We start from the raw sequence: 20,430 nt of genomic DNA, 5'->3' as shown, positions 1-20,430 counted from the left end.
GCGGCTTGTTTAACACATCAAGTGAGTGATCTTTTTTTTTTTCTTCCTTTCAATTGCTCTTCCGCATATCCACTATCCTTCAAAATTCACCTTGACGGCAATTGCCTGGACTGTTGCACAATTGCTTCGAAAATATCCAATTCGCATGCTAATTACCTAGATTCATCATGCCCTCTACTCTCTCCGCCGGCAACGGCGTGCAGTCTGCCAACGACAACATCACCCGTTTCGCCCCTCCTAGCCGTGTCCTCTCGCCCCTCCAACACAGCCTTTTCCACAACAAGACACGATGCTTCGTGTAGTAAGTGAAATATTGCTCCTACAACCTCGAAAGGAGAGACTAACGAAGAAACCAGCGGTATGCAACCCCGAGCCGTGCAGGGCATGCTCGACTTCGATTTCATCTGCAAGCGCTCGACTCCTTCCGTAGCCGGTATCATCTACACCTTCGGTGGTCAGTTCGTCAGCAAGATGTACTGGGGTACCAGTGAGACTCTCCTTCCCGTCTACCAGGATGTCGAGAAGGCCATGGCCAAGCACCCCGACGTTGACACCGTTGTCAACTTTGCCTCTTCCCGCTCCGTCTACACCTCCACTATGGAGTTGATGGAGTACCCCCAGATCCGCTCCATCGCCATTATTGCCGAGGGTGTTCCCGAGCGTGTAAGTCTTGTGTATCTTTCAAGCATTTCGGATACAGTGCTAACGATTACCAAAGCGCGCTCGTGAGATTATGGTCACTGCCAAGGAGAAGGGCATCACCATTATTGGCCCTGCCACCGTTGGTGGTATCAAGCCCGGTGCTTACAAGATCGGTAACACTGGTGGTATGATGGACAACATTGTCGCCTCCAAGCTGTACCGCAAGGGTTCCGTCGGATACGTCTCTAAGTCCGGTGGTATGTCCAACGAGTTGAACAACATTATCTCCCAGAACACCGATGGTGTGTTCGAGGGTGTTGCCATTGGTGGTGATCGTTACCCCGGTACCACCTTCATTGATCACCTGCTCCGCTACCAGGCTGAACCCGAGTGCAAGATTCTTGTGCTGCTCGGCGAGGTCGGTGGTGTTGAGGAGTACCGTGTGATTGAGGCCATCAAGAACGGCACCATCACTAAGCCCATCGTTGCCTGGGCCATCGGAACCTGCGCTAGCTTGTTCAAGACTGAGGTCCAGTTCGGCCACGCCGGTGCCTCCGCCAACTCTGATCTCGAGACTGCCGTCACCAAGAACAAGGCCATGCGTGAAGCTGGCATCTACGTCCCCGACACCTTCGAGGACCTCCCCCAGATCCTCAAGCAGGTCTATGAGCTCGAGCTCCAGAAGGGCAACATCGTCCCCGCCCCCGAGCCCGTTGTGCCTAAGATCCCCATTGACTACTCCTGGGCCCAGGAGCTCGGCCTCGTCCGTAAGCCTGCTGCTTTCATCTCCACCATTTCCGACGACCGTGGCCAGGAGCTGCTCTACGCCGGTATGCCCATCTCCGATGTCTTCAGAGAGGATATTGGCATTGGTGGTGTCATGTCTCTTCTGTGGTTCCGTCGCCGCCTGCCTCCCTACGCCAGCAAGTTCCTCGAGATGGTTCTCATGCTGACTGCCGATCACGGTCCCGCCGTCTCCGGTGCCATGAACACCATCATCACCACCCGTGCTGGCAAGGATCTCATCAGTGCTCTCGTCTCCGGTCTGTTGACCATCGGTTCGCGTTTCGGTGGTGCCCTGGATGGCGCCGCTGAAGAGTTCACCAAGGCCTTCGACAAGGGTCTGAGCCCTCGTGACTTCGTCGACAGCATGCGCAAGGAGAACAAGCTTATCCCCGGTATTGGCCACAAGGTCAAGTCTCGCAACAACCCCGATCTCCGTGTCGAGCTTGTCAAGGAGTTCGTCAAGAAGCACTTCCCCAGCACCAAGCTGCTCGACTATGCTATCGCCGTTGAGACCGTCACCACCTCCAAGAAGGACAACTTGATCCTCAACGTCGACGGCTGTGTCGCTGTCTGCTTTGTCGACCTGCTCCGCAACTGCGGTGCCTTCTCCCCCGAGGAGTGCGAGGACTACATGCGCATGGGTGTCCTCAACGGTCTGTTCGTGCTCGGCCGCTCCATCGGTCTCATTGCCCACTACCTCGACCAGAAGCGCCTGCGCACCGGTCTCTACCGCCACCCCTGGGATGATATCACCTACCTCCTCCCCACCCTGCAGAAGGGTGGTGCCGAGGGCCGTGTCGAGGTCAACCTCTGATTTTGTTTATGACGTTTTGCAGCGCCGTCCGCTGGCATATAGTCCGTCCGTTCAGGGCGGTGGAGTTCGGATGGTTCATCCCTTGGTTTTTCTTTTTTTATGTTTTCTGAGCAGTCATGTGTATCGATGTACTGCGTTCATGTGGCATGACCAAGTTGACGGGTTGACACTCAAGAAGGGTGCAACCCGGCTACAGATCTGATTTAATTCGTTTTGCAGTAGATGACTAGACCTCTTTGGGAAATAATGAATGTGCCTTTGCCGCATGATCTGCTTTCAGTGTAGTCTGTAGTATACGTGATAGTTGACCTCGGGAAATATTCAGCGTCGAGCCATGCTGTGGCTGTGGTCGTCCCGAGGGTCTTGTCCAGATAGGCCGCCCGATTAGGAAATATCCTTATCGCTTATCGATCGCAATCTTTTCTAGCCCCAACTCAAGCTTCAAGATTCACCCACCTTACATTCTGTACCCAGCAAACTACGTCTACACCTAGCTCTCGTGGAATCCACAAGAGCCGTACGCACCCTTTCCATACTGCTTTCAAGGCCTCGCCGCCTCTCAGTCTCAGTCTCAACTCGAAACCACCATGGTCCGCCTCAAAAACCGCTACCTCCTCGTGGACATCCTCTACCCAGATCCAAAAACCTGGCCTACAGCCCCAACAACAAAACCACACAACCCCCAACTAGCAATCCACTCTCCAACCTCCGACGCCCTGACCCAAGGCTTCCTCGCCAAGATGATCCGCGAGTCCGTAGCAGAGCTATACGGCGACTGGGGGGTCGGCAAGCTAGGCGGTGCCTCCGCTGGCGGAATAACGAGTGAGTTCTCATTTTTACCACATCAAACCACTCCATCCAACTCCAAAAAAACAACCTACTAAACAAACTATAGTAAAATACCTCTCACCAGCAACATCCACCGCAATAGTGCGTTGTCCACGCGCCTCCTTCCGTCTCGTCTGGTCAGCGCTTACGTATATGTCTGGCGTGCCGGAGCCGGCGAATGGACCGAAACGCGCGGGGACGGGACGTGAACGTGGGTGTGTTTTCCGCGTGGTTCGAGTTTCGGGGACGATGCGAAAGGCTGAGGAGGAGGCCATTCGGAGGGCTAGGAAGGAGATTGTTAGGGTCAAGGATGCGGAGGAGAGGGGGTTCTTGGGGATCTGGTTGGTGGGGGGTCTAGTGTTGTTGAATGTGTTATGGATGAGAGTGAGGATGAGGGGATGGTTGGGGATGATTGAAGTTGGATGAAGATGAGGATTTGGTGGGTAGGTGTTGTATTGTACGCTTTCTTTCACTTTTAATGAGATACCCCAGTTTTTGGTGCGTTAGGTTATTCATGGTTGTTTTTGGCTATCGTACATTTATCGTATTATATTTGACGTTTGGCATGGCTGGGAAGTCGTTGGAATGGAATTACTTGCGGCGCACCCGCACGCCATTGTCTGGCATATCCTTCTTCCACTTCTCCAGTTCCTCGTCAAAGTCATGTCCGTCATCCTTGTCATAGTCATCCTCATCGTCTCCGCCATCCGCCGCACCCGTCTTCTCAACCTGACTCGCCGCATTGCGCAAGCGAACTTCCTCCTCCAAATCTTTATCTTCCTGCTCATCGTATGCATCTTTAGCATCCAGCCAACGCTCCTGCACATCCCGCACGTCTGTGACACCCATGCCCTCCCGAACAGCCACTTGCCAGACAGTATCATTGGCACCCTCGGCAGGACCGAAAGCATACCCGGACGCACGGTCGATGGTGTGCAAAAGACTCATCATACTCTTTTTGTCCTCGACGGCCAGCGTCTCGAAGGAAACGAGTCCGAATTCCTCGACCAGGTCGATGATGGTCTGGTTCAGCTTGCCGAATTTCTCGTGCGAGAATCGCGAGGACTCGCTTTCCAGCTCGGGTAGTAGATATGAGAGGTCTTGCACTTCAGTGTAGAAGTCTAAGTTAAAAGGAAGTGGGGCGTAGTTAGAGAGGTTGTCGATTTTGGTGAGGACGTTTAGGTGCGGGAGGTCGAGTTGGAGCATGGCGCGGAGGGAGAGGAGGAGGGCGGAGATGTACATTGAAGGGAGGGTGAGAGTATAAGAGTCGATGAGATGAATGACGATCAACTGTTGTGTACAGAACCTGGTTAGTTAGGTCTCCTTTGTGTTGCGCTTGAAATTTTGCTGCGACTAACCCGAATGCCCATCTTCTGGATTTTGTAGAAGATGTTGCGTAATGAGGAGTGGTGTGTAAATAGCTCGACTTGACCGGGACAGTCAAAAAGAATATAATCATCTAAGAATTCAACAAACCAATTAGTAGAAGTATTTGGCCAGGGCAAATCAGACATACCGCCAAGCTCCTTCAGCCCGTTCTCCAGCCATTCGAAGTTGTTTTCGAGCTCTTCGAGAGCATATAAGACACCACCATTCGGACCCAACTTGTCCTCTTCCATGATATCTTCTAGAGTAACTAGATCACGTACGTCCAGCGCGCATGGGTAAGAGGTCTTGTCGTTGGCGGGGTCAAGGTTAACGACAGAGCATTTCCGGCCGATTGCGCCCAGGAATTGATGCATGCCATTGCAGTAGGTGGACTTGCCAGCGCCTGGCGGACCAATCACCAGCTGGGCAAATGGCATCTTGTCAATGTCACAAAGATGTGAGGAGTTTTGTTCTTGCCGAAGACAAATGATGTCAAGGCGTTTGGTCTTTTTTTCCTTATCGATGTAGCGCGGGGAATCAGAGGGCGGTGACGATGGCAGAAAAGGACACGGCCAAAGGCCCCGGGGAGCTTGGGGCTTGATCTTCTACAACTCTGCAGCTTGCCCAATATGACTTCTCGTGAGTACTTATTTTGTTATTATACTCCGTCAGAGTTGAACCATGTCTAATTTTTGTTGCAGATCAATTCATTGTGGCATCCCCACCTACGGATGCTATTTCGGCCTTGAAGTTCTCCCCAGACCCAAATTCCGCGCGGATCGCCGTTTCGTCATGGGATAAGAACGTATACCTGTATGACTTGCGGGATGAGAACGGAAAGATTGGAGAGGGGAAGCTATTGCAGAAGTTCGAGCACCGTGCCCCTGTACTGGACGTCTGCTTTGGTGAGAACGAGAACGAGATATACACAGCTGGACTGGATTGGGACGTGAGGAAGTGAGTTATTCGCATTGGGTCCTGCTACTACTATCAGCAAACGTGGTCTATGGGCTGTACTAATTACTGATTAGGATCGACCTCAATACCTCTGAACAGACCGTGCTCAGCAGCCACGAAGCTGGTGTGCGCCATGTCCTGTACAGCCGCGAGCACAAAATCGTCATCTCCGCTTCGTGGGATTCAACACTGCACATCCACCTACCCGATGCTGGCGCAAACCCCGACTCCCTTCCGATTATCGTTCCCCTTCCGTCGAAGCCATTCTCCATCTCCGCAACCGCCACGAAGCTGGTCGTCGCGATGGCATCGCGCGCATTGCACATCTACGACCTCAAAGCGTTGGCTCTCCTCACCGCACAAGCAGACGGCACAACCCCAGGCGCTAATCGAGTGGAAGTTGAGCCCTGGCAACGCCGTGAAAGCAGCTTGAAGTTCATGACCCGCGCGGTTGCTTGCATGCCTGATGACGCTGGGTATGCCTCATCTAGCATCGAGGGTCGAGTTGCGGTGGAGTGGTTCGACCCGTCGCCTGAATCTCAGGCCCGCAAATACGCTTTCAAGTGTCACCGCCAGACTGCCGAGGATGGCGTGGATGTCGTCTACCCTGTCAACGCATTGGCTTTCCACCCAGTTTTTGGCACCTTTGCATCCGGCGGCGGTGACGGTGTTGTTGCTCTCTGGGATGGAATCTCTAAACGCCGTATCCGTCAATATCAGAAATATCAAAACAGCGTCTCGTCTGTCGCATTCAGTGCGAGCGGCCAGCACCTGGCCATTGCAGTCAGCCCTGGATTCGAAGACGGCCACGACGAGGTTCCCGAAGGCTCAGTGAAGATTTACGTACGGGAGTTGGGCGAGACGGAGGCCAAGGGCAAGGGCGCAAAATAGGTATTTCCCTTGATTCTATACCGAAATGAAGCGTCTGTCCAATGTTGATACCACACATGAAATCTAATTTAGAAAAACAATTCAAAACACAATCGCATTCCCCAATTCAATTCCAATTATAGCATATTTTCCAAGATTTAACAACGAAGCGAAATCTTTGTATCTAAGTTATTTACGTAGTCTCCTAGTTGTCACTCCAAATGTCCAATCACTACACATCTACTGAGCCTTGCGAACAGCGACTGTCCCATCAGCCATACCGAAGTAGGCCGCGACAGGTCGTTGACCACCAATGCCACCGGCAGCAGTAGCCTGCGGGCCGGTCTGGCCGTGGAAAATACCGACCTCAAGCACACCGGTGATCTCCTTGATCTTGTCAGCCAACACGTTAACTGCCCAGACACCATCCTTGCCGCTACCATCATGGCCAGCTTCGATATCAGCCTTGATCAGCATGGGCTTGAAGGGAGCATCGACAATGAAGAAGCCCTGATCGGTCTTGAGGGGACCTTCCTTGGAGCTGGCGGACGCCCGGATGGTGGGGTTGATACTGCCGAGTTCCCTCAGCTTGAGGAGAACGCGGTGGGCGGCGATCGGGGCGACCTCGATGGGAATTGCTTTCCAGTTTGTGAGGAGACGGGGCTGGAGTTTGCGGTAGTCTGCGATTGCGAGCGTGAGTTAGTTGAGAAATAGTATTGAAATAGCAAACAATTCCGAAAAAGACGAAGAAAATTATAGTCGGCTCTACTTCCGAGTCATCACCTAACGCAAACCCCATAACTACAATGCAGAATGAGGATCATATTATATCGGATCGCAACTCACCGGCAACGCAGATAAACTCCTTCGCTTGCAGAGCGACGATCTTCTCCTGGAATAAGCATGCACCGCCGCCCTTGATGCAGTTCAGATCCTCGTCAACCTCGTCCGCACCATCGAACGCGACGTCGAGGACAGTGCCCAGCGGAACGGAATCGTACTCGGCAGCAGCCAATCCGGCGCTGATAATCAGCTGCTTGGATTGGTAGCCGGTCGGAACGTACTTTGTGTTCGAGGTGTCGACACCGAGGGCTTTGATGGCCTCGACGACGTACACAATCGTCGTACCACTACCGATACCAACCCAGCGGGCATCCTTAGGGTAGTGGTTTCCGACAGCGACCTTGGCGGCGGCGCGCTTGGATTCTTCGACGGCGGACATGGTGTGGAATCTGGGAGTGCGAAAGACTGCGGGGATGGTGGGGAGAGTAAGTCTACGGCAGAAAAGGGAGAAGGCGGATTGGATCATGGGAATCGTCTTGGAAGTTTCGCGGGGCAAAATAGAAATCTATGGAGATCCTACAAGTCAATGGCGTCACGTTATGCGGCCTTTCAGCCATTTCTGTTCTATAAATCCACGTTCAGGGTTCTTTTACATCATGAAATATTCAAGACATGAATATGTCCAAATCCTATTATTATGCTCAGATTGCAGTAAACATGATCAGATATCCGTATGGCATATTAAATACCCTACTGTTGTATATATACAATCGAAGACCAAGGTTGCATAATTGATTGACATTTTATTCTTAGATGATAAAAATAGAGGAATTAAATGTCTGAAACCATTTGTCAATAGCATAGCTGTCTCTGCCACCATCGCATTTCCTCCGAGAAGAACTTTGGAGGTTTCCATTCAGTCCACATAGACAGGGACTAAGCTTGGCAAATCTCCTTAACGGCAGGCAAAAACACCTCTATATAATCCATTAGCTTGAGCGTTCTCTTATATTCAATCACCGTACTCTGAACAAAACTTGCGCCACATTTCTCTTCCACGCAGTTTGCGCCAGCCTGTTGAATCACATCTTGGGCCAAGCAGATACAATCCCAGTCATTCTCTATGCAGCTAGTTCCCTTCATTATTGTGTCCAAGCAGGGAAGGGCACAGCCAGGAAGCTCCTTTTCTAGGGCATGTGCAAGCCTAGCAAAGGCGAGGACAACAATGGCCAATTTCATCTTGGAGGATTTGGTTCGGGGAAATAGCTTAATTGATATAGGGATGAGGAAAATTGATACATGGTGAAATTGGGGCAAGGAATGTTATAAATATTCTAGGGACTAGGTACTATAAAGTCTTGGCCGAGGAGTTCTTTCATCTCTGCCTTTGAGATATCTATCAATGTACAATGTAGTGTGCCTTACTATTGTCCTTGCGCAAAAGAATCATGTTGATATCTCGTTTCGAGTGCCTCCATGTGTTGTACATATAAAGCATGTGCTGTTAGAGCAATTTCTCAGCCTCAATCTCTATCATTGCCATAAGAGTTGAACAAGACGAAATAAGTTCAATGCTCAGTACCCAGGTGACTGCAGATCTTACGAGTAATTTTAAACAAAGAAATAGTCATCGGCCTGGGCCATGGTATAAAGTCGCGACAGCCTTTTTACTAGGATTGTCAAAGAACTCGCTCTTGTTGCCATTAGAATCTCGAAAACTCCAAAACTACCAATTAATCTGTAATCCGAAAATGAGAACACATTATTGCTTAGCGAACTACATGTAGAATACCGAACCCTATGCTTAGAGATCTTTGAAGGCTTATATCAGCCTAGATTACCACCTGGGCAGGCCATCATATATGCTCACTGAAAACGGCCGCACCACTTCATCTTTTGAGGAACCTGCAGAGTGAGAAGCAAACACTGTTAATTGTTCATCAGTAAAAGCAGCGTGCTTCTTTTTTTCCAAGGCTGATTTCGATCTTACACAAGATCGGTTAGCAAGTTATACATGAGAAGAGAGCATCACCTGAATACTCTCAAAGCACTAGAATAAGCAGTATGGGCACATGTAGGCGAAGTTCAAGCGTACCTCCATCTACGCATAGCAAATATATATTTTACAGTCTTTCTATCGTACATTGATCCTCACCAACCGGAAGCTTCGGCGAAAGATTTAATCGTCGTAATCGACAAGAAACCGCAGATATCCAAGGCATTCTCAGGAGGTATTGTCAAACGACCTGTTTTGAACATCACCCGAGTTATGGCAGAAGCAAACGCATGTTTTTGTGGCTCTCCTTCTGGGGTCACTTGATTTGTCGTCTTCTCTTTATCGCTCGATGTAACGACCTGCATCACAGAGCGTCCTGAGAACTTGCTTCTGTCGACAAAATGCATGGCCATGTTAGCATTCCAGCTCGCAACCTTGGTCCAGAGTTCATACGGCTGGAATGGCCTTATTTCTCGGCGAAAGGTGCACGCAACAGCGCTGACGATCAAATTACAATGCACCGAGCCTGTAATCTTCTGGAAAATAGGTGCAAATAGAAACCCGCTAAGATGCGCCCTTGAAGCATCAAGCTTAGGTCGAATTCGATTTCTAAGATTAAAGTCACACTCGGTCAGGGGAGACCGTGATCTGGTCACTATAGGAAAAAAGACGTGGTGGTATTTTAGCGTATAGTTTGGCGTATTGCGGGAGAGGAAGCCCATTATGAGGGCATCAAAAACATCGAAACTAGCAAGTTAAAATCATCATATTGCCTGGCGAATTACATGTAGAACATCAACATCCCTAAAGAAGGCTTGTCTACGGATGTTTGCCTGGATTATCAGGCCATAATGTGCGCTTACTAAAAACAGTCGCGCATCAACAAGTTAACATCCACGACTTCATGACTTGAGGAACTTGCAAAGTGAGAAGCAAATACTGTGAGCAACACGAGTAGTATCACATAAAGATAAGCAGGCAATGATTAAAACCCAAAACAAAGCTCCATCTCTTTCCACTCTGCCTGATATCCACCATGACGGATGCCTTCCCCGCCGCCCTGACAGGGCCAACCTCCAAGGAGCGCAAATATGATCGCCAGCTCCGGCTCTGGGCAGCAACTGGCCAGCAAGCACTCGAGGATTCTCATGTTCTCTTAGTGAATTCTGATGGGCCTCTTGGCCAATACAACACCGGCGTCTCCGGCGTTGCAGGCGTTGAAACCCTCAAGAATCTTGTACTGCCAGGAATTGGTGGTTTCACTATCGTCGACCCAGCAATAGTTACCGAGTCCGATCTAGGCGTGAACTTCTTCCTGGAGGAAGAGTCACTGGGCAAGTCCCGTGCCGAGGAAACCTGCCGACTGCTGAAAGAATTAAATCCAGATGTGCAAGGACATTACTATCTCAAGGTATGATTTTCCATGTCTCCAGGAGTAGATGATTGCGTTGACTGACTTCAAAACCAGCGCGTTGGGGAGCTTCTCAAAGATCCTGAATTCTTACCCCAGTACAAACTGGTGATTATTTCGGGTCCAATGAGACGCTCGACATTGGTACCTCTGATTCAGGAAGCAAAGCAACTGGGTATTCCACTACTGTACCTGCACTCGGTCGGATTTTTCTCCGTTTTCTCCGTGCAATTGCCGGCTGAATTCCCCATTGTTGAGACACATCCGGACCCGGAATCAACCCAGGACCTCCGTCTGCTTAATCCCTGGCCTGAGCTTGTCGCCGCAGCGGCCAAGTTGGACAATCTGGATACCCTGGATGACCATCAACATGGCCATGTGCCCTATATACTGCTCCTGCTTCACTTCCTAGAGCAATGGAAACAGTCTCACGAAGGCAACACACCAAGTAACTACAAAGAGAAAACCGAGTTTAGGGAGTTTGTGCGGTCTCAGACACGCACCTCTAACCCAGAGGGCGGGGAAGAGAATTTCGATGAAGCAGTAGCTGCTGTACTGAAGACAGTCTCACCATTCAGCCTACGCAGCACGATCCGCGAGATCTTCGAGATGAAGGAGTGTCAACAGCTGTCCGCAACATCCCAAGATTTCTGGTTTATAGCCTCAGCCATCAAAACCTTCCACGCATCTCACGGCGTCCTCCCCCTCCCAGGCTCCCTACCAGACATGAAAGCCCAGTCAGCAGACTACGTGTCACTACAGAATATCTACAAGGCGAAAGCGCGACAAGATATCGAAGAAGTGACAGCAACAGTACGCCAGCTCGAATCCCAACTCAATCGCCAAGCCCCCGCAATCCCAGACCGAGAAATCGAAGTATTCTGCAAGAACGCCGCACACATCAAAGTCGTGCTCGGCCGCGACATCCCGCAGATAAGCATCGATAGCGACGCATCAACACTGAAGACCGTCCGCAACGCGCTAAGTGACCCGGACACCCTGATCCCCATATTCATTGCGATGCAGGTCCTGGACTCGGTCGTGGACGAGATTCAGTCGAGCAGCCGTGAAGAGGAACGCTCTGTTGACGATGACGCGCTGTGGAATAGTCATACGGAACGCATCTTGGCTCTGCTAACTGCGGCGGATGGATCAGCTGTCTCTCAAGAGGCGCGCACGCAGATTGCCAGTGCGATTAAAGAACTGCGTCGGGCGGAGGGCGGCGAGTTGCATAATATCTCTTCGTTGACCGGCGGCTTGGTCGCGCAAGAGGCACTGAAGGTTATTACGAGGCAGTATGGCCCGCTTGATAATACTTGTGTCTTTGATGGGGCTCGGAGTAAGAGCGAGATGTATCGGCTCTAAGTGGAGAATGGGTGTGTTATCGACGTGCTGGATGACTGCAATGCATTACGCAAGTCTCCAGGTACTTGTCAAATTCTCGGAAATGTTACTCAGCGCGATTCTATGATTTATGATTCAGCGATATTCTGGTTTCTAGATCTCAATGAGTAGTACCCAACTATGTACTTGATGCTTAGATGGCTCAAATATATGTACAAAATGGTGAGCCTGGGTCGTTCTTTTAGGAGGAATACTGAAACATTTTCATGTCGTAGTATGGGGTATGTAGGTCTTTGCTCCAATGTCTGCAGCCAGACCAGGCCCAAACGAGACGGGTGTATCCGTTGAAATACGGTGACGAATGTAGGAGATCTTTGCAAGAGTTCCAACAACCGCGGAGAGCATTTCCAGCTTTCGGCGTGATCCACCACCGAGCAGAGACAATGTGAGATGGATATATGAACCGGATCCATAGTCTGTGCACTGTCCTCATGCACACACGAGTTTCCCGTTCGGCCATTGGCGTTTTCACATTTTCATACAAGCTCCAGCGAGCTGGTATAGGCCAGGGCATAAGTTCATGACCTGAGTTCCTCAACGTTTTCTCGGCTTCTGATTACGATTCCACTTAGGGCCCTGAGGTCCACCCTTGTTCTCATAAAGCTTTTCCTTCCCGAACGCCGAATCAGCAACTCGCAAATAACTGACCACGCCCTGATCAACGACAGCCATGACAACATTGCGGTATCCATGTCGCAGTCTCATGTACATCATACGGTCCATTTTCTCTCCGCGCGGCGGGTCGAGCGGCGTGCTTTCGAGCAGAGCGCCGAGTTGTGTCATAGTAGGCATGGTGGTTTGGTCGCGTGTGCTGACGACCGCGACACGGAAGTCTGGGGCTGGAGGCGCGGATTTTTTGAAGGGAGTTGAGGGCTTGAAAACGTGGAACACGACGCGGAAGGGTGGCGTGGTATCAGCGGGATGTATTTCGGGTGCGGTAACTGGGTCGTACCAGGGGATGATAGCGAGCTTGCGGTACACATCCACTAACAAGCATGTCAGTAAGAAGAGCTAAGATATAGACCGCAGAGTGAATGGTGTGACTTACTGTAATGACGATGGATGCCAGTACCGATGATAGGGCCAGTTGCCGTAGAGGCCGTTGAGCGAGGGTCATGGATCCAATTAAAAAGTGACCCAAGTATACCAGCCAGGCCAGGGCCATGAAGCTTGGGTGGTGTTTCGATAACATTTGAGGCGTCCGCATCCGGTTTCTCGATATCATCGCACCATCCAGGAGCTCGAAGGAGCGCATAACCTAGACGCCTGAGACCAGTATAAACGGAGTAGCGCTCAAGCGTCAGACCACCGCGACCCATGAAGCATGCATATGCAGCCTGCAGACTCATAGGGATAGAGAGGTCTTCTTCTCCAGGTCCCGCGGGGGGCCCAGATGAGCTGGGCCATCTAATATCCATACTTCCTCGCTCAATGAGATATAAGGCTTCCTCTGGCAACAACCACACACGGCTTAACGAGTCTGCTTGGCCCATTGTCTTAAAGAACTGACCCTTTGGATTGGGCACGTAGACACATGCGTCGGGAGATATTCTGGCGGAATTGGGCAAAGGCCTCTCGGGTTTCGGTGTAGACTCTGAGCTCTTTCCATCTTCTTCGCCAGATTTCGATGTCGCACGATCAGCTTTAACGGGAGGAACATATCCGTCGGGTGCGTAGAAAGCTATGACACGAGTTTTGGTATTGTGGAGACGGGGGTATGAGAGCGCATTGTGCATGGCCCCTCGCGAAGCGGAGAGCACATCGGCTTGAAGTTCTGTCGGATTGGGCTCAAAGTCCTTTTCGCCGCGGCGCGGGATGCTGGGGGATGCATCGGCGAAGCTGCAGAAAGTTCGGAGGTAAGCAGTGGCAATTGAAAAGGTGATCAGGACACTGGAGATTGGGTTCCCCGAGTGTCAGAGTAGGCCGTGCTCATACAAATTCAAGTGGTTCAAGAAGCGGAAATCCTGCGTCTCGTCGGACAGGTCGACATCAGCTTCTGTCGAGGCATTTGCAGGGGCCTTGATGACATCCTCGTCTACATCTGCCATGTTGGATATTTGGAGAATAAATTAGAGACAATTTCGGAGTCAAGAGTCGGGATCAGAAAAGGTGCGCTTATCGATAAGCGGGCCTTTTTGGCAGAATAATATCTCTATGGAGGTCGAAGGCTGCTTGTGTTTGTCACTTGCATGTCGTGAGACGGTATCATGAAGGGCTATTGAGGCTCAGGAGTATATAGGAATTTCTTGTTTGTAGGATCTCAAGTGTTTGAATGTAATTGCCACATATATATAATGGAAATGTTATCTCACATGCCGCCATTATGAACTGTTGACTGCCCATGTCCACTGTAGTTCTCAAGTACGTAATCTACATCCTTGTCGCCGCGCCCCGAGAGATTGACTAGGATTCGCTCTGATGAAGGGCGCTGCGACGCCAGTCGGATCGCAAACGCCAATGCATGTGCGCTTTCTAGTGCAGGAATGATACCTTCAGATTTTGACATCTGGAAGAATGCATTGACAGCTTCCTTATCTGAAACTCCTGCGATTGATAGCCGACCGGTCTCATGAAGCATCGCTATCTCCGGGCCAACGCCAGGGTATGCAAGCCCCGATGCTACAGACGAGACACTGGCAGGTGTACCGTCATCTTGCTGAATCACAATCGATCGAGCACCATGCAATGTACCCGGTCTTCCATATGATAGCGTTGCCGCGTGTTGGCCTTGTTGGCCTCGCTCATTAGATGTGCCAAGAGGTTCCACTGCATGTAGAACAACGGCCGGATCACGGAGAAAGCCCGTGTATATCCCCATCGCATTGGAACCACCGGCAACGCAGGCAACCACATGCTCGGGCAGGTTCCCATTCATGGAAATGAATTGCTCGCGCGCTTCTCGGCCAACCACACCCTGGAAGTCTCGAACAATCATTGGGAATGGGTGTGGGCCGATAGCCGAGCCAATCGCATAGAGCGCGTGTTCGTGCTGTTCGACGTACGCGTTGAATGCTGAATCACTGGCGTCTTTTAGGGCAGACTGGCCGGTCGCTACTGACACCACCCGCGCGCCGAGTAGCTGCATCTTACCAACATTCGAGCTCTGTTTGCCGACATCAACTTCTCCCATGTGGACTTCGCATTCGAGTCCAAAATAGGCAGCTGCAGTTGCCAGTGCGACGCCATGCTGGCCGGCCCCCGTCTCAGCAATAAGTTTCTTCTTACCCATTCGTCTGGCGAGTAGTGCGAATCCAACACAGTGGTTGATCTTGTGTGCACCTGTGTGGTTCAAATCTTCCCTTTTGATGAAAATTTGAGCGCCTCCGACCTGGTTTGAAACATGCTCGAGGTAATGTATTGGGGTCGGCCGCCCTTGAAGTCCCACCCGCACCTTGTTCAGAGTGTCATTGAATTCCGGTGATTGACGAAGCTCCTCATAGCTGGTTGCCAATTCCAAAAGTGCAGACCGAAGTTCTTCGGGATAGTGGTTGCCGCCAAACCGACCAAAATATCCTTCAGCGTCGGGGCTGCTCTGGAACTGAGAGCTCATATCGGACATCTTGGCTAACCCTCGGCCCAAAGCACCAGAAAACACTAGCTCGTATTGGATGGAATTGATCAGGTGCAGGCTATCGCTATCGGACGGAATTGGACGTTGGAAATCACACTTGAACTTGACGGGGTATCAGTATTGAGATCTATATTGACCACTTCAAGAGCAATTGTGAGTAGACAATGCTTACGAGATCTAGCAAGGCCTGACAAACGAGTGCAAATAGAAGTTTGTATAGCAATCCTCAAGAGCCTGAGATATGGGGCTACGTATATCTTGTACCTTCTCCGGCCCCCGACGACCCCCCGGGGGCCATTTTGGGTCGTTGTCATCTCCGACCCGACCTCCCGACCCGCTTTCGGTCCGATCCGCTCGAAGTCCCAGAACCTTTGTATGAGCCGTTTCAGTTCTCCGTTTGACCCATTTGGGAGACGTCTGAGGTTATGGTCGTATCTTCGCTTTCGCCTATGTCTTGAATATCATATGCCGGTCCCGGGGACAATGTCCATCATTCGACTGTTTATATTTAATTGTTGACCTATGTAATTATTTGAAAGAGTATGGCTGCTGCCTCTGCCTCTCAAACACGACTAGCCTATATACCACAGCTCTCTATTGCTTTTCCAACACCACAACTCGACTGCCATAATCACCTTTGAAGGGGAATTGCAGACCAATATTCATCAGCGTTCCACCAGAGTAAACTATACCCTCGTCAATCTTATAGGAAGCCTGCGCATCCAATCCCTGCAATCTGACACGCGGCCATGAATGATCAATGTTCGGGGAGAGCTGGAAGACAAACAACACAGCCTTCTGCCCATCCTCGGAGATGAACAAAACAGCAGGCCAATTCGAGTCCTCTGGAAGGCTCAACCGCCACATATCACCAGTCAGGACAATGGGGTTCACCTTCTCAGCGAGAGCAATGAGCCCGGGCAGTGCCGCCTTCTCCTCAGCGGGCATATCAGCCGGATTGAGTTCCAAGCCAAACGAGCCGCCCATCATCGCCACATGTCCGCGGAAGCTTACGGGGACTGTGCGGCCTGTCTGTTGGTTCGGCACTTCGGACAGATGAGCACCCATTGCGCTGGGTGGGTAGACGAGCGAAGTACCCAGTTGAATGGAGATACGATCGACAGCGTCTGTGTTGTCCGAAGTCCAGATCTGAGGGAAGTACTGCAGAACACCTGGGTCGAAACGACCGCCGCCCGAGGCACAACCCTCCCAGAGAACATCGGGGAACTGGGTTGTCAGTTCATCAAAAACGCGGTACATGCCGAGCATGTAGGCGTGGTTTGTGGATGGAGAAGGCATCTCATGAATGCCCCTGTTATTATCCCACTTGACATAAGTGATATCTGCACTCTTGAGAATGTCCGAGACGGACTTGATGATGAAGTCTTGGACTTCAGGAAGAGCGAGGTTTAGCACGAGCTGGCTGCGTCTTTCGGTGCGAGGGTAGGGTCCTGCGTGCAGAGCCCAGTCTGGGTGCTCGTTATACAAAGTCGAGTTCGGACTGACCATTTCCGGCTCGAACCAAAGACCGAAGCGCATGTTCGTTGAAGAGTTCGCGGATTTCAGGTCAGTGATGTTCTTCACAAGCGGCCCCAGACCGTTGGGGAACCGGTCAGGGTTTGCAATCCAGTCGCCCAGTGCGGTTGTGTCGGACAGACGTGGATATTCCTTGCCGAACCAACCGTCGTCCAGAACGAACAGCTTGGCACCTACGTCGGCGGCTTCCTTTGCCAGCTCATAGATGGTGCTCTGGTTGTAATCGAAGACCAGTCCTTCCCAACTGTTCAGCAATGTAGGACGATCACTAGTGGCAAACTTGCTCTTGATGAGATGATTGCGGTACAAGCGATGCAAGGACCGTGACATTCCACCTAAGCCATCCTTGGAGTATACCGAGACACACTCCGGGGAGGTGAGACTCTCCCCGGGTGGCAGAGTCCACGAGAGTTGGCCAGGGTTAAAGCCCAGAAGGGCTCGTGTGAAGCCCTGTGAGCCTTTCTCGACGCTCACAGAGAATGAACCCGTGTACACAAGCGAAAATCCCCATACCTCTCCGTGAGACTCAGTGGCGGAGGGCTCCGCCAAGGCTAGGAAAGGATTATGCTGGTGAGAAGAGTAGCCAGAGGAGCTTCCAAAGCTTTGGATGCCGTACGTGATCCTTTTCCTCTCGCGGTGCGCTTCTCTTGCCCAATCTCCACGAAGGTTGATCATGTCCAACTCTTCGAACGGCAAATCCACACTCAGACTGGCCAGAGACTCGATTGTGATATTTTCTTTTCCATGATTCGTAACATTCACGCTGCGGACAATGGCATCATGCTTGGGGAAAATTGAGTATGAGAGGTCGGCAGCCACGTCGCTGTACTTATCGTACAGACTAATGACCAAAGTGCTAACATCTTCTTCTGTGCCAAACGTGCTTGGCAACCCAGACAGAGCAGGCTTGCCTGGAATAAGCTTGTGCGATTTGTATTGGAATTCAGACACAGTATACCCTGCTGACTGACGAATGCGAATGGCAGGAATGCGGAAATCCCCTCGGCCTTGGTCTGGGAACTCACGGCGTACACGTCCGATGTGACTATCCCAGCCATTGACCTCACCTACAGTTTCCAAGGGGATAACATCTCCGACGGGGCCACCGAAGTGGTCTCCCAGAAGATCACCAGTGGTGTTGTCCACATGGATGCGGTACGAAACATTTTCTCCATTGAGAGCAAAGAACGTACCATCTGCCAAAATTGCTATATGGTATATTATGATCAGATTTCGGAATTAGAAAAGAACGAATGCAAACTCACGCTTTACGCTTGATTCCTTGGCCATGACGGCGGAAGAATATGCAAGGAGACTTAGACCTGTGGCCACGACACTCCTTTGTAAGTGGACCATTTTAGCTGTGTTCTTATATCAAGTTCAAGAATCCGGGAAAGACGTACCTTTTTATATCTTTTTATGCCCGGTAGGGAGGTTGCACCAAAGGGGCACTGGCGATGTAGATCCCCAAAAAAAGAGTATAGGCCCCCTAATAGACTTCTACCAGTCTTTGGTCTATAAGTGAATTGCCGATCAACAAAAACTTCGGCGATACTTCATTTATATGTCTAAGCTGGGGTTTTATACTGTGGAGTCGAAATGCGGAGGAAACCCCGGGGAAACTCCGTGTCTGCGCCGTGTCGTAGGCGGGTTTGAACGTCGCTCATTGGCTTTGGACTTTTCAATTCCGACGCAGTCTATATTAACATCATCTCGAGATCAAATGACCTTCCACAAGAAGAATGAGACTAGCAAAAGCCTGTTCAATATGCCGGTGAGTACTTCATCCTCCCCCACAGGCCCCGTACTCATTCGCTCAAGTGAACGTCGACGAAAATGTGACATTCCGGCACCCGGCCGCTCGTGTGTCTATTGCTCTGCCCGGAATCTAGTATGTACTCGGAAACGCCTCTCCGAGCCGAAAGAATCTCCTATACCAGAAACATCTCTCGGGACTGAGTCTTTACCCGAGAAATGCAATTTACCAGATCAACAACTCTGCACTGAACTGGTGGGGCTGTACTTTGATTATGTGCATGATAAATTTCATTCTCTCTTTCATCGACCAAGTCTGATGGAGGACATACATCGGGGTCAAGCGCCCGAGAATTTAATATACGGGATACTCGCATTGTCGGCACGGTATGCCTCTTTTATTCGGCCCGAGTGAAATTGAATCTAACTCGGTTAGATTTTCAAATCACTCTTTCTTTGCTGGGATAGATCCCCGAGAAAGAGGAAAAGTCTATGCCAAAAGATGCGAGCAATTACTCAACTTGAATGATGTTTCTTTGACAACAATCCAAGTTTGTGTGTTGCTCGGCGCCGTTGCTGTGGTAGATGGAAGAAACCCTGCCTCGGAGACCATCTACTACTCAATTGCATGTCGGATTGCCCAACTCCTTGATCTCCCGAACTGCGATGCTGCAAGTCGTGTCGAAAAAGAAGTAAATATAAGAGGTTCGTTTGGAAACACTTGAAAATACCTCTCACTCTAACACCCAACATAGTATGGTGGACACTTTGCATGATAGACGTCTGGTCCTCAGCAGGAGTTCGACTCCCACGATTGATGGCCCCTCAACCAAACGTTCCCCTTCCAATGAACGAAGCAGCCTTCCTTGCCATGACCCGCACCGAAGGCTTTACAGTATCAATCTCAGCCGACCGCACCTCATCACTCCTAGCTCAAATGGTCCTCCTAAACCGAATTCTCTCAGAAATAAATGACTTCAACACCAAGGCTGCCACAACAACTTTAACCGAAGAATATATAACAACAACTATCTCGACTCTCTCCACAGATCTCTCCACCTGGCTCAAGAATCTACCCGCTCACATGCACGATACACCCTCTAACCTCCAATCCTATGCCTCCCAAGGCGAAGGCCACCTCTTCGTAACTCTCTATCTGGGCTACTATAACTATGGCCAAATGCTCTTCTACCGCTTCCTCCATGAAGACATCCGAGGGTATACACCACGTACGCATTTCTACGCCCAGCAATGCAAAGAGCACGCCGTTCGACTCTGCGAGATGATCTACCGCTCCGAGGAAGTACCCGGATGCGCAGTTCTGTACAACATGGTCGGACATGTGCTTGTCATTGCGTCGACAGTGCAGATCCATACGTTGCTCTTCGGGGATGAAGAGAGCGTTGTGAGAGCGCGGGCAAGGCTCGAGAGGAATTTTGTCATTCTGACAAAACTGCGTGCGCTGTGGCCTACGCTTGATGTTTGTATGGAGCGATTACAGGCTTTTCATCGGGCTTGTAGGAGCTCGGTTGATACTAGTTTCTGTATGGATGGGTGGATGGTGAGGTTTTTGGTTGAATTTGCCAATCCGGTTAAGGATAAGAATGGGGGTGCGAGTGTGGAAGTGCCTTGGGCTTTGGAGGAGATAGGGATCTATTAGCTGTCAGTATAGTATATAGATTTAGCTGTATGTACCGGATTTTACGCCG

At 50.7% G+C, this 20,430-nt stretch overlaps 11 protein-coding genes across 11 annotated transcripts; 5 read left to right on the top strand and 6 right to left on the bottom strand.

Annotated features, from left to right (window-relative positions):
* Window positions 1-167: 167 nt before the first annotated feature.
* Window positions 168-2,242, top strand: N7500_001271 (uncharacterized protein; the record flags this gene model as incomplete). The annotated part of the gene is made up of 3 exons (XM_056672417.1): window positions 168-301; window positions 357-663; window positions 719-2,242. The coding sequence occupies 3 exons, from the start codon at window positions 168-170 to the stop codon at window positions 2,240-2,242; spliced, it is 1,965 nt and encodes a 654-aa protein (XP_056537990.1).
* Window positions 2,243-2,829: 587 nt separating this feature from the next.
* On the top strand, window positions 2,830-3,496 carry N7500_001270 (Rpp14/Pop5 family protein; the record flags this gene model as incomplete). The annotated part of the gene is made up of 2 exons (XM_056672416.1): window positions 2,830-3,064; window positions 3,138-3,496. 2 exons carry the CDS (start codon window positions 2,830-2,832, stop codon window positions 3,494-3,496), a joined length of 594 nt encoding a protein of 197 aa, XP_056537989.1.
* Window positions 3,497-3,661: 165 nt separating this feature from the next.
* Window positions 3,662-4,875, bottom strand: N7500_001269 (GTPase GPN2; the record flags this gene model as incomplete). The annotated part of the gene is made up of 3 exons (XM_056672415.1): window positions 3,662-4,360; window positions 4,429-4,529; window positions 4,587-4,875. The coding sequence occupies 3 exons, from the start codon at window positions 4,873-4,875 to the stop codon at window positions 3,662-3,664; spliced, it is 1,089 nt and encodes a 362-aa protein (XP_056537988.1).
* A 192-nt stretch (window positions 4,876-5,067) lies between these two features.
* Window positions 5,068-6,286, top strand: N7500_001268 (WD40 repeat domain-containing protein; the record flags this gene model as incomplete). Its single annotated transcript, XM_056672414.1, has 3 exons — window positions 5,068-5,077; window positions 5,140-5,395; window positions 5,470-6,286. 3 exons carry the CDS (start codon window positions 5,068-5,070, stop codon window positions 6,284-6,286), a joined length of 1,083 nt encoding a protein of 360 aa, XP_056537987.1.
* A 219-nt stretch (window positions 6,287-6,505) lies between these two features.
* On the bottom strand, window positions 6,506-7,487 carry N7500_001267 (ribose-5-phosphate isomerase RKI1; the record flags this gene model as incomplete). Its single annotated transcript, XM_056672413.1, has 2 exons — window positions 6,506-6,945; window positions 7,112-7,487. 2 exons carry the CDS (start codon window positions 7,485-7,487, stop codon window positions 6,506-6,508), a joined length of 816 nt encoding a protein of 271 aa, XP_056537986.1.
* A 1,712-nt stretch (window positions 7,488-9,199) lies between these two features.
* N7500_001266 (uncharacterized protein) lies at window positions 9,200-9,457 on the bottom strand (the record flags this gene model as incomplete). The annotated part of the gene is made up of 1 exon (XM_056672412.1): window positions 9,200-9,457. The coding sequence occupies one exon, from the start codon at window positions 9,455-9,457 to the stop codon at window positions 9,200-9,202; it is 258 nt and encodes an 85-aa protein (XP_056537985.1).
* A 623-nt stretch (window positions 9,458-10,080) lies between these two features.
* On the top strand, window positions 10,081-11,820 carry N7500_001265 (NEDD8-activating enzyme E1 regulatory subunit; the record flags this gene model as incomplete). The annotated part of the gene is made up of 2 exons (XM_056672411.1): window positions 10,081-10,455; window positions 10,513-11,820. 2 exons carry the CDS (start codon window positions 10,081-10,083, stop codon window positions 11,818-11,820), a joined length of 1,683 nt encoding a protein of 560 aa, XP_056537984.1.
* Window positions 11,821-12,393: 573 nt separating this feature from the next.
* Window positions 12,394-13,907, bottom strand: N7500_001264 (tRNA-splicing endonuclease subunit SEN54 family protein; the record flags this gene model as incomplete). The annotated part of the gene is made up of 3 exons (XM_056672410.1): window positions 12,394-12,845; window positions 12,908-13,749; window positions 13,795-13,907. The coding sequence occupies 3 exons, from the start codon at window positions 13,905-13,907 to the stop codon at window positions 12,394-12,396; spliced, it is 1,407 nt and encodes a 468-aa protein (XP_056537983.1).
* Window positions 13,908-14,167: 260 nt separating this feature from the next.
* Window positions 14,168-15,418, bottom strand: N7500_001263 (tryptophan synthase subunit beta; the record flags this gene model as incomplete). The annotated part of the gene is made up of 1 exon (XM_056672409.1): window positions 14,168-15,418. One exon carries the CDS (start codon window positions 15,416-15,418, stop codon window positions 14,168-14,170), a length of 1,251 nt encoding a protein of 416 aa, XP_056537982.1.
* A 606-nt stretch (window positions 15,419-16,024) lies between these two features.
* On the bottom strand, window positions 16,025-18,256 carry N7500_001262 (alpha-galactosidase; the record flags this gene model as incomplete). The annotated part of the gene is made up of 2 exons (XM_056672408.1): window positions 16,025-18,162; window positions 18,232-18,256. 2 exons carry the CDS (start codon window positions 18,254-18,256, stop codon window positions 16,025-16,027), a joined length of 2,163 nt encoding a protein of 720 aa, XP_056537981.1.
* Window positions 18,257-19,568: 1,312 nt separating this feature from the next.
* N7500_001261 (putative C6 transcription factor) lies at window positions 19,569-20,381 on the top strand (the record flags this gene model as incomplete). Its single annotated transcript, XM_056672407.1, has 1 exon — window positions 19,569-20,381. One exon carries the CDS (start codon window positions 19,569-19,571, stop codon window positions 20,379-20,381), a length of 813 nt encoding a protein of 270 aa, XP_056537980.1.
* Between the last annotated feature and the right edge of the window lie 49 nt (window positions 20,382-20,430).

This window comes from Penicillium coprophilum (assembly GCF_028826855.1).
Source record: "Penicillium coprophilum strain IBT 35676 chromosome Unknown utg000001l_segment0_segment0, whole genome shotgun sequence".
NCBI lineage: Eukaryota > Fungi > Ascomycota > Eurotiomycetes > Eurotiales > Aspergillaceae > Penicillium > Penicillium coprophilum.
Note: the sequence above shows the minus strand (reverse complement) of the source record. Positions and strands in the feature narration are given on the sequence as shown.